Source organism: Balaenoptera borealis (genome assembly GCF_965194805.1).
Source record: "Balaenoptera borealis genome assembly, chromosome: 1".
Taxonomy (NCBI): Eukaryota; Metazoa; Chordata; class Mammalia; order Artiodactyla; family Balaenopteridae; genus Balaenoptera; species Balaenoptera borealis.
The window spans coordinates 125,584,522-125,597,590 of NC_138860.1; the positions used below are offsets into that span (position 1 = coordinate 125,584,522).

At 33.2% G+C, this 13,069-nt stretch overlaps 1 protein-coding gene across 8 annotated transcripts in view; it reads left to right on the top strand.

The window, feature by feature from the left end:
• Window positions 1–13,069, top strand: part of ADGRL4 (adhesion G protein-coupled receptor L4) — a 128,093-nt gene that overhangs the window by 74,924 nt on the left and 40,100 nt on the right. For all 8 annotated transcript variants that reach the window (XM_082355082.1, XM_082355081.1, XM_082355083.1 and 5 more), the window contains 6 exons: window positions 3,013–3,162; window positions 3,632–3,702; window positions 4,489–4,668; window positions 4,780–4,963; window positions 6,404–6,520; window positions 10,157–10,362. In XM_082355082.1, coding sequence (XP_082211208.1) covers window positions 3,013–3,162; window positions 3,632–3,702; window positions 4,489–4,668; window positions 4,780–4,963; window positions 6,404–6,520; window positions 10,157–10,362 — 908 coding nt within the window. The remainder of the gene's footprint in view (window positions 1–3,012; window positions 3,163–3,631; window positions 3,703–4,488; window positions 4,669–4,779; window positions 4,964–6,403; window positions 6,521–10,156; window positions 10,363–13,069) is intronic.

The following is a 13,069-nucleotide window of genomic DNA, read 5'->3' on the forward strand; positions in this document are numbered from 1 at the left end:
TGGGGGAAGGTGTTCTTTTTCTCTTTTACAGCTCTAGGGAGTACCAAAACATGACAATTTAATGAGACACTCATTATCAATGTGTTTTCTCCAAACCTACATACTCACAGGGCTCCTGCTATTAAGAAAACACACAATATGAGTAGAATCACTGGACCTGATTCCCAATTACAATATCAGGTACCTACTATATCTTAGGCACCCCTCCAAACACCTTTACATACATTTCCTTGTTTGTTATGAAAAAGAACTCTTCTGAGTTAAGAGTATTTTTATAATACTACCCAAGGTCACAGAGCTAATGAGTATTAGAATCAAGATTTGAATTAAGGTCTTCTACAGGGCCTTTGCCTATAGGAAGGAGGATATATAGTGGTTTTATTAGATTCAATTTGGCCCTACAAGAAACTGCAAGAGATGTTAGTATGGATCTTGATGTAAAATGGCAGTCACATTCATTTTGGCTAAGCCAGTTTCATCCCTTTTGGGCATGGGATACTCTTTCAGTATTTTATGAATCTCTTTATATTACTAGGTAGCAAGGAGGAATAGAGTGATATGCTAAGGATAGTGGAAGCTCTTTGACTACCCTGACACACAGCCAGTTGTGGTGGTCACACACTCTGTACCTGTTACTAGGTTAAACTCGGTAAGTTCTACTGCTGAGGCCCAGAGTGAGAAGGATATCAAATTCAGCAAACCTCATATCTACATTTTAGTAAAAAGTTAGAGAAACAATAATGTAAACAAGGAAAGTACAAACAATTTAGAAAACATGTCTTTGACGGGATGATTAAGGTTTGAAAAACATTACTTTGGTAGGGTGATTAATATTGTTTTAGAATATTTGGAGTCAGCATATAAAAATTTGCATAGTCTTAATCTCAAATGTTTATCTCCCAGGGTATGACCTCATTATTTTTACAGATTAACGTTCTGTCACTTGGTGAATTCAGAAGCTGAAATACCCTAGTTGGTCCAAAGCTGACGTGCTGGGATAGCAGACAGCTGAGTGGGTGCTGGGAGGGCTGGAACCAGAGCAGAGACCCCAACATAAGGACCTCAGGGTATGGAAGATGCACAGGGGAAAACTGAAACCATCAAGAACACCAAGACTGTGTACACCTGTGTCCAAAGTGCATGAGGAAGAATGCAAATGGAGTTTGTAAAGCTAAGATCGGTATGCTGCTGAGAGATTGGGCTTAGGACAAAGTTCCCGAGAAAAGTTGCACTTTAGAATGATTTTGAAATTGGGAGAAATCAACACTTCATTTTCAGTTAGCCATAGAAGGTATCTGAAAATATGAAGTGGGGGTATTCAGAGAACATAGCTTTCTTTCCCATGAAATAAGTTGTTCTATTTATGATACTTCATGGATCTCTTCACACCTTCACTGGGGTATTATCCACATTTGGGTACTGCACAAATGACTTCGTCAGCACTGCTCCAAAAAAGACTAGTCTTTTGCTTTCTCATATTTTTTTCTCACTTCATTGATCTCATGAAAAATAATAATTCTAGTCTGCCCTCCCACCTGACTTCTTTACTTCAGCCCAACCTGGAATGTTTTTGCTCATGATTCTCCAGATCCCAAGAGCCAACCTGCTATCACCCCCTCCTTTATTTCTGTCCTTTTTTTGTGTGGAGTGGCAGTTTATGAACACATATATATAGAAATTCGAGGAAGAGGGTGAGGGTGCTAGGGCAGCATTTGTTTATTTAAAAGTAGAGAACTTGGACTTCTAGGTAGTACAGATCGTGACTATGAAGACTTGGCAGAAGAACAAGGGGTTTTCTACCTCTTTTTCAGGTAGTTAATAGTCTTCCTAAGTCCAGTACCCTCACCTTCTTAGCTAATGGAAATTTCTTCAAGAATTGGCAAGAGACTTACTGTCAGTTCCAGTTTCTGGTGGTGTGAGGTTTAATGGGTTTTTTTTTTTTTTTGTGCCATTATTGCATTTTTAAAATGAGAAATGAGGATCAGCTACATTTCAGATAACTCGCTAGATGACATCTTAATTGGACTTTGATTACTCCCCCTTATTATGGCAAACAGGATTGTGCCACTCTATGAGTCTTTAAAAAATCAAATTATATGTGCAAGATTACAGATTAATGCATTAATCTAACATAGAGAAGCTCTAAGATGTCAGGGCTAGGCTAGGAGCACAAAAATCTTTACATTAGTTTAAGTTAATGATCTGGACTCTTCAGTTCCTTGGAATCATTCCCTATTGGAACTCTGCCTACTGGCAGAGTATTTATTCTGTATTTATAACTTTCAGACATATTTCACTATTCATTATAGTACGTAAAATTTTAAATTAAGAATATAAATTATGTGAGTTTATAACTTACCATTTTTATTGTAGCTTTGATATATTGCTACTGAAAATCTAAGACTTAATTCTGTACAGTTTGTTACTTTACCTTTGATGGCCATGTATTAAGAATCATAGTAAAATATAACCTGAACAAAAGTATTAAATTCTGGTAAAAATTTAAGGGAGTGGAATCATACATTCTGCTACATCTTAATTTTTAGGTTTATTTATATGGAAAAATGAGGCTTTGGAAAGAAAATGGGCTACTCCTTTTTGCCCTACAGATTACTCTAAACTGAGTTGTTACAATCAATTTAATTTAATACTAGAAAACAAAGAATTCTAAATGTATTTTTTAAATTAGGTCTTTAATTAGGAATAAATATTACATCATCAATGATTGAAATTACTCTAATGACTTTGTTGATGAATCATGCTATTCAGAAAACAATTCAAGGGTTGGTCTATGAATAACATTTTCAATATATTGTCAAAATGGATTGACCAAATCAAAGTTAAAAATATATATGCAGCTAAGTTTGCTCTGTCATTTTCCAAGTGATGGAATTTTTCTTGCTTTCTTGTAAAATTTGATATGAAATCACTAACTGTATGTAATACTATTATCAACAAGTTAGCAACTATATGAGCACTAAATTAAAATTTTAATTTTTCAAATACCCCCAGATATAGATGAATGCAGTGAATCATTTGCCTGTGGTGATCATGCAATGTGTAAAAATGTGGATGGTGGATATAACTGCTCCTGCAAGGAAGGTTATCATACATCCACAGGAAACTCACAGTTCACGCCTAATGATGGCACTTATTGCCAAGGTAAATTATATTATTAAATTTTATGTATTATCAAAGTACTATGTAAAATATGTACTACACGGTTGTGAAGTATCAAAGAGCTACATCTTCCAAGAAATGTGCTGGTAGTCCTTTATCTATAAAATGGAATAAGAAAAGTTACAGTTTTATTTAATGAAAGATGTAGACCACATGTTTTATGTAATTACCATACCCTGTTTCCTAAAGGTAACTACAATTTTCTATTTTCCATAAAATATTGCATTTTAATGAATAAAAATAAATGAATTTTTATTATGAATAAAATTTTAAAATGAATAATGAAAAAATTTTTAAATGAATTTTCATGAATAAAATAAACGAAAATGAAACTCAAATGATAAGAATGTTTTTAATGTCTAAATAGGTGAGCGAAATCACTGGAATCAATATAATTATCTTAGGAAAAATATTTTTTAAGACTTAATATATAATCTGTTTTTTTCTACAGAAATTGTGAATCCAGACTGCCATTTAGATGATATCTGTATTGCGGCGAATATTAATAAAACTTTAACAAAAGTGAGTAAAGGTATTGAATTAAAAATACACTCTATTTTGACATTTTGGTTTCAGTTTAAATCTTTCCAAAGTCGCTTTTTTTAAAAGAGTAACAAGCAGTTGATCTTCATGTAGAGTTGAAACTGTTTACTTATAGAGATCTAAGTATTTGATAGGATTAATTTGAAATCCCCCAAGTACTGAAGAAGACTTACATATTTAATTTAAGTTACTTTTTCACTATTCGGTAGACTGGAAAGTTATTTTCAACATGTAAAGAAATTGGATGGATAAAATAGTAAAAACACACTTTGACCCCAGGCCATTTTCAAATTCTAAGGAGACATAACTGAATGCAACTAGATTTTGTACACCAAAGTAAATACTATTTCAAAGAGTAAACAAAGTAGGACATTCATAAAATTACTGTCCTGAGATTAGAAGTGTGAGTCTCACATGACTCATTAACAATGAGGTAAAAGCAAATTGCCATTTTATCATGTAAAAAAATGTCTCTGGTTAATTAAAATCTAATTCAAATTAAGTTATAATTTATTTTAATTAATTTTAAAATGATAAATTCAAACGTATTGCCTTTCTGAAGTAACTTCTGTGCTTTTTAAGCTATTTGCTAATCCTTTGTAAATAATTTCAGGTTTCATTGCTTTGTGTTATGGTTTAGGTGTAGTCTGATAACAATGTATAAGAGAAAAAACTCAGAACATATTTATCATGCAACATTTATTCTTGAAAAGATCTAGTAGTGCTTTAAACTGGTTTCCTTTCTCTGGACTCATTTTTGTTCAGATTAGGCACATAGAAGAACCTGTGGCTTTGCTACAAGAAGTCTATAGAAATTCTGTGAAAGATCTTTCACCGACGGATATAATTACATATATAGAAATATTAGCTGAATCATCCCCATTACTGGGTTATATGAATAGCACGAATTCAGCCAAGGACACCCTTTCTAATTCAACTCTTACTGTAAGTATGTTGAGCTTTAACTCAATATAATTTAGGCTTAAAATTTTCCTTACATTTGTGATTAATGTAAAAGTCCAACATTTTTAAAAGATATACTTTTTTTTTCAACAGGAATTTGTAAAAACTGTGAATAATTTTGTTCAAAAAGATACATTTATAGTTTGGGACAAGTTATCTACAAACCATAGAAGAACTCATCTTACAAAACTGTTACATGCTGCCGAGCAAGCTACCTTAAGGCTATCTCAGAACTTTCAAAAGACCACTCAGTTTGATACTAATTCAAGTGATATAGGTAAGAAGCCAAGGTCAATTTCAAAGCAATCGAGTTTTCCAAACAAGCCATTCTCAAAAGAGAAGAAAAGTCTTTAAAATATTGTTAATTAAACTGGCAGTTGTTTTATCAATGTAGACATGAATGGTGATGCATATCACAAGAGTAGTTATGAATGAAGTGTGAATAAAAAGGATGAGTGCCTAAGATTTGCCACCTACTTATAGCCTCCACCTTTTCCTATCTCTGAACTGTTTAGCATTTAAATGCTCAGAGACCATTACTCCCTTGTCATCTTATGACTTGGTAGGATCTGTCTTGACCCGATCATAGTACAGACAGATTTTCTGGGTGTAGTATATTTCATTTTTTTAAGTTTAATTTTTATTGAAGTATAACACACAGACAGAAAAGTGCACATATGAAATGAATATAACTTGACAGATTTTCACAAAGTGAACACGTCTGTATAAACAGCACCCCAGAAGACCCCTCATCCCCCCGGCAGCCACTCTCTGCCCCGTAAAGGTTATACCATCCTGACTTCTAAAACCACACCATGAGCATAATTTTTAGTGTCTCTGCAATAGTTATAGATAGATCATATTTTATGTAGCCATTCCCTATTTTTCTAATGTTGAACCTTGAAGATGTTTCTTTTTAACGTTGAAATCCTTTGGGCGTATATCTTTGTCCTGAATGTAGTATATTTAAATTTCTCATTAGGAATCCTTTGCCTTTCGATAATATAAAGCAATTAGCAAAGCAAATTGTAATGTTTCCTGCTTTATGAAATCTCATATTTAACACATTAAGAATCTGGATCAAATTGAGGCTGCCTGTAAAGTTGTTCTGAGGAAACAAAGTACACTTTCTGCAGTAATCATTGCATATACACCCCTATTATATTTTCTGGTTGTTATCCTGCTGTGCACCTATAGATATACAAAAATCATTATCTCATCGGGATTCACCAGTTACTCAAAATTAAGGTAGCAAGCATTGTGACCATATATAGGAGCCTAAATTTCTATGATGTTCCTGCATGAAAAAGGTGAAAGTGCACCAGGTAAGGAAATTATTACTCAAGAATTTAAGTCAATCACTCTGTATATAATATATTATATTGTAGATATCATCCTCTAATACATTGTAGTTGCTTGTCTGCTTTAGTAATTATGATTCATGGCTTCTTTGTGTACATACATATTTTCTTTTATTTTATTCAATAAAAATAGAATTAAACCATGAATGCTATAGTGAAATCAAACAAATAAACATGAATCAGATTTTTAAATACAAATTATAATGTCCAAACATCATGTTCAGAATATGTTCATTCTACCTGCCCTAATTAAGAAGTTGAAATATAATAATGATGGATGAAATTGTCTCTAACTAGATAAATATATTGATTAAACTAATTTCAGAGAATTTATTATTTTCATGATTTTGTTTCAGCTCTCAAAGCTTTCTTTTTTGATTCATATCACATGAAACATATTCATCCCCATATGAATATGGACGGAGATAATATAAAGATATTTCCAAATAGAAAAGCTGCATATGATTCAAATGGTAGGACTTTGACAATCTTATATACAGTATTTCAATGTTTTGCAATAAATACCATACATTTGATTGTATCATATGTGCATATAACTTGTGTGGTTTTCTATAGAAAAATATTTTATGTTTAAACACAGAATTTCCATATTTATATTTTAGATTTTCATTATGATAAAAATACCTGGGTAGAATTTTAGTGGATGATACCTAGATCCTTCTTGTCCTTGATCCTCCAACTCTGTAATTGTCTAATAATGTTAAGATCCCAGTGGAAATATACAAAGGAACTGTGATTTTATTCCTCATTTTGCAGCAGTCAGGTGCTATAATTTTCATAGAGTTCTTCTAATATATCTTCTTCAGTAATCCTTCATATTCCTCATTGTGAGACTGAATTTGGGATTGTATGAGGAAGACGAATAGAGGTAGTGTTCAAAAAGGTAGAAAGTTATTGTTTAAGCGTGAATTTCTCTTCCACTCATTTCTTAGTTTTTGTACACTAAACTCTTCAACTAAACTAAAGGCAGGATTTCTTAAGAAATGGGACCCGAGAATGCTAGTACTAGCAAGTGACTTTACGATTATCTAACCTAATGTCCTCATTTTATGGATAATGGAACTAAGGCACAAGAAGCTAACGGGTTTGTCTCTATGTACATCAACAGATAGTACAGAACTAAGACTTTTAGAGAAGGAGTTAACAAAGAAATCAGCCCTGACCAGCTTTCCCTTGTCACCTAACCACAGGCAAACTAGCAGCTGCTATTTTAATTTAACCATTTATCTGCTCTCGTAGTGCAATGCACTTAGAAAAAAAAAAATCTCTGCTGATAATAGAATTGTTGCTGTTCACATATAGGTCAGAATATATTACCTATAAAACATGAATTATAATATTTTCTCAAAGCATTGTGGGTGGTCATACGTACAAATGGAAAATATATACAATAACACACATATGTCACTTTTACAGACATCACTTTATTAAAAAATATGTTGTCTTTATTGTTAAAAAGCATGTTGCACATTCATTCTCAGAAGACCATCTTTTTAAAAAAATTTTTACAGCGCTAATGTGGGAATTTTTTTTCTAATCCATTGATATTACCCTTTCCATTTTTTCTTGTCATTTTTTATTCAAAAGTAAGAAACAGATGGCCATAAAAAGCAAAAATAACTAAGCCATACTGCCATTGAACCCATGGCTCTTACCCCATTACATCATATTCTAATTAACCAAGCACACGTAATATTTAGGAGCAGATCCAAAGAATGTGTTAAACTGTTGTATTTTCAAAGACAATTTGAGTAGTATTTGGAAGTTTAGAATAAAGACATTGAAAATACTTATCATAGTGACAGATGACGAAATTGTCATGGAATTAATATCTCGAAGAGATCCTGTCTTAGTGTAGGGTAGTTTTGTTACATTTCATAATCACGCATGCAAACGCTGATATTTGAAAGGGACAGTAATATCAGCTCTCAAGAGAGCAGAGGGAGAAAATTTATTTTCCTCATGGTTGAATCTTCAAAATAAGGACAAGTGTAAGAAACTGATCAAACCCACTCAATGATGTCTACATGTGATTATTCACTTATTGACAAAATTCCTTAATAAAAACATTCATTAGTTAAAAGCTGCATAGTGTCATTAGGAGGAAAATAAGGGTGGCACAGATGGATTTTTAATCTTTTTTATATACTGAATTTTAGTGCCTATCATCAGTGAATGAACCCCTAGTTTACTGAAAATAGGTACAGATCTGATATGAGAGTTAAAAGCTAGATCAGACCTAGAATTAGTGAGAAATCATGGGAATTAAAATAGGTTCCAAATGATTTATTAAAAAAAATGAACAAATACTGGATCAATATTCATAAAAAGGGATTTTGGACCATTCTACGTGGCATGAGTCTCCTTTTACCCAAAGTCAAAAATTGATGTTAAATAAATATTTTCCTTTAGAAAGTATCGGAGTGATTAATAGATTTTTAAATCCATGTTATCTCTTTGGTGCTTCATTTGATTTTGTACCGCCCACTACTACAACCTCTGAGAAGTTGCTGTTGCATGAACTTGTTCATCAGCTGGACTAGGTCAAGTTCCCCTAAGAGGTTTCCAGGTTCTGCTTCCATCCCTGGTCTGTCCATAGCAAATGCTGGGCTAGTCGTCATCTGGAGCCATCACAATTTCACTAGCCCAACCGTGTTATACTAACATTATTTTTTTGATGTAAGTTTTCTGGGCTGGCAGTTTAGGAAAATATGTAATGTATCTGAATTTTAGCAAGGCTCTTAGCAGTATCTTGGGGTGCCTTTTTATACTAAGATAGAAAACGTGAATAGTGACACATTTTTGCAACTTCTAGCCCACATAATCATATCCAAAGAATATTAGTTATTAGTGTGATATTGAGATGTGGAGGGTTCCAGCATTATATCACAGACCTTTGTTTTTGATGACATTATCAACATTTGTATTAATGATTTTGATTCATTTATGCTTTTCAAATTATTTGCTGGTGTCACAAATTTGAGGGAAAATGAATATAAGAGTTCTTCCTAATTTGTCCAAGTATCTAAAGCAAACATATAACATTTCTAGTTAATAAGTATAACAATAATTATATTAATATAGCATCTTAAATTTTACAGAAGACTCTCTCATATAATTTCATTTGGTCTCCACCTTATCCTAGTAAATAGCCAGAGGGAATATCACTACCATCATGTTATACATGAGAAAGCTCAAGTTTACCCAGGGACACACAAGTAGGAGAAATGACTGAAACCAGAACTTCTAATTCCAAGAGTAAATTCTGAATATAAATTCCTCAATTTACTGTCCATAATTCTGTACGACAGAGAAAGAATGTGACTTAAGTGACAACAGGAATTTTAAAAGATAATAGTTGTCGATGTTGAGTTGTTCACACACTTAATATCAGTGATAATGAGCTGCTGATAATGATCTCAAAAACCAAGGCAATTTGAGATCCGTTAAAATAGGTGTAGTGTCCAGGCTAAGGGAAAAATAGTCATGTGATAGTCTGTACTGATAAGGTAACATTTCTAGTATCTGGTTATGTGCTGATGCGCTGCATTTGGGGAGTGTCAGGGGTTCGGATAAATGGCTGCCTCGAAAGGCAATAAATTCCCTATGCTGCGTCGGCATAACTATATGTCATCAATTTTAAAAGGAAGCATTTCAGTGGGCATGAGGTTGAACTCAGTGGCATCTCACAACTCTTTCAATTCTGAACTTTCTTAATACTGTAAATCTGTGATAATTTTCTCCCAGTATCTTTCTAATTCATATATTTGCCCAGCAAAGTAGTAAGTCAAAATTTTATTTTTCAAGTGAATATACTTACTCCTTGGTTCTTAGTCAGCACTTGGATGTAAATTTATCTAGGACTATTTTTCTCCCAAATATAGTCTGTGCCAAGGGAATGCTACAGTCCACAATCAGTTTCAGAGTCACAGAGGTCAGAGAATATATCTTAATATGGTTCGATGATGTAAGCATAGATATATTAGGACCCACATTTCAGTATCTGGGAATTTGTATGACTCCCTTTGTCTGGTCAATTTTTATGTTTATTTTAAGAATTTCACTGAATACACTTATTTGATTGACAGGCAGTGTTGCAGTTGCATTTTTATATTATAAGAGTATTGGTCCTCTATTTTCATCGTCTGACAACATCTTATTGGAACCTCAAAGTTATGATAAAGCTGAAGAGGAGGGAAGAGTCATCTCTTCAGTAATTTCAGTCTCAATTAGCTCAAACCCACCCACATTGTATGAACTTGAAAAAATAACATTTACATTAAATCACATAAAGGTAAGTTGTGTTTCTGTTGACTATTGATTATAATTGTGAAGCATTCAGAGAAATGAGCATTTTTGTGTAGTGTCACTTTAATTGTATGTGAGTTCTTGAGTTTAAAAATTCAAAATTGAAATAAAAGAGTAAAGTGGTTTCAACTAATTTTTCTATAAAATATTTTTGTACTTTCAGTGCTCTTTAAATTTTATAATAAATACCAAAGAATTTTATGTATTTGATTCTCTGAAATTAAGCTACATTTTAGTTTTATTTTTAAGTACATTGTTCATTTTGGAAGTCTCCGGCCCTTCAAGGAAGAAGTTATAAAAAAAGTATTAAAGAGATAAATGTTACTTGTATAATGAGGGAGGTGTTTGGTTAATTGTAATATAAAATAATACTGATTTGGGTGCTGATTAAAATAAAATCATAGAGAAGTTCATAATATTTCATAAAGAAATCATCTGAGACCACTTTACTCTTTTATTGTTATTCTAAACCTTTTTTCAAACCCATGTATAATTAAAACTATACAATAAAAAAAATGATTAGAAATAACTAAGTATTTAGGGTTTTTATAGACCTAAAAGTGAACAGGGAAACTCAAAATCATATTGTTTGCTGCATTTTTACAGTTAATGGTTTCTTGGGCTTTCAATTGAATTTCAATCCTAATACATGATTAAATTGCCTCAGAAACTCTATTTAGAGAATCTTGAAGCTAGGCAATTGTATTTGCATGTTTATGGGAAACAGGGGATTAAAAGAACATATAGTCAGCCCTCCGTATCCACAGGTTCCACATCCATGAATTCAACCAAACACAAATGGAAAATATTCAAGGGAAAAATTCCAGAAAGTTCCAAAAAGCAAAACTTGAATTTACTGCAGCCCATCAACTATTTACATAGCATTTACATTGTATTGAGTTTTATAAGTAATCTAGAGATGATTTAAAGTATACAGGAGGATGTGCATAGGTTATATGCAAATACTACTCCATTTTACGAAAGTAACTTGAGTATCCGTGGATTTCGGAATGCGCAGGGGTCCTGGAATCAATCCCCTGTGAATATCAAGGGGCCACTCTATATGCTTCCATACAGTACAAATGTGTCACTGTAAAGACAGACATCTGATGTAGAGAGAAACTAAATGTATAGAAAATGCAAGTAAATGGTAGCTCAAACCTAAACAATGGTGGGCATTCTGTTGAGGGAAAAAGAAGGTGTGAAATGTTTTAAGAATGGAAACTAAATTTAGATATTTTCAAATGCTAAATGCAAATGACCTTTTGATACTAGAAAACAAACATTATTCTTTTGCATGGTCTCATGGTTTTTCTACAGTTTTTATCAGTGGAATGTTTTGGCAGCTGAAGAGTGGCAAGGGCAACCCACTTCGCCCATCTCTGTTTGACACAGCAACAGAACGAAACACACATTTACACAAGAGTTCTTCACCATAGTTAATGAGAAAACTTGATTGTCCTTAATCGTCTTCTCTGTTCAAATTATTTTCCCATTCAAAGTAATGACCACTCTGAAATTCCATCTCTTTCCTCTGAAAATACATTTACCCAATCCATTGCTTCCCTCTGAGAATAAAATTTGGATCCCATTTTATTCTCTAGGAAAATCAAAGTTATTTCATATATAACACCTTCCACTTCCTGATTCCCTGATAATTTACTTGCAACTTCACCAACTAGTATATACTTCATTACTTTAGAGGAATATTAATTATAGTTGTTACAATAATACAGATAATAATAATGATAATAGTTACAGCAACCAATACTTTAATAATGCTTATATGGAAACACGCTTTGTTCTAAATTATTTACTTTAATTCTCACAAGAACCCTATGAGGTGTGTACTGTTATCTCCATTTCACAGATGAGGAAACTGAGATTAAATGAAAGATTTAATGCCTTGCCCGTGGTCGCTCAGCAACAACTGGTAGAACAAAGTTTCATACCCACAGTCTTTCTCCAGAATCCATTCTTCCACAGCTAAGATACTCTCCTGCCCGATGCTATTCTCTGAATCCCTCCCCCAACTACCTCCCAAGAAATTAAGCTTTATCCATTACCTCAACTTTCCTGGATCTCTCCACATTGGTCCCAGTGTCTCAGCTAACAAATAGGCTGAAGTTTCTGGTTTCCTACAAAATGGGAAAGCATATTCCATTGATCCTCTATCTCCTTCACCCCAAACTTAATAACTCCTCTTATTTTTGTAAGCTTTTAAAAAATAGGTATGATCTATTGCCTTCATCTATAGAAAATGTGGATTTAATTTTCTTATACATATCTTCCCCTGTGATCCACACACTCCCCCAACTATTCATCCTCCCATGCTTCATCAAATTTTGGGTTAAATCAGCTTTCAATGTGTTATACACAGCTGAATCATGAGGCTGAACCATTTTCCAGGTGTTAGTAGATTCCTTTAATTTAGCTTGCTTAGATTTCTATTTATCCATTACTAATTAGTCCCCAAACTTTCTGACAGTACTGTAAATCTCCTTATAAAACATTCAAATACATAAGATTATCAGCTAAATTAATGTTCTGGAGACATCCTTTTTAGGCCTCTGTGAACTTGATCCTGTCTGGATGGTCTACCCTTGGCCTTCTCTATGGCTATCAGACTGGACATCTCTGTCACCGTCGTCCTGGGCATGCAACTCTCCTCTCTCCTGTGTCAGATTCAATGT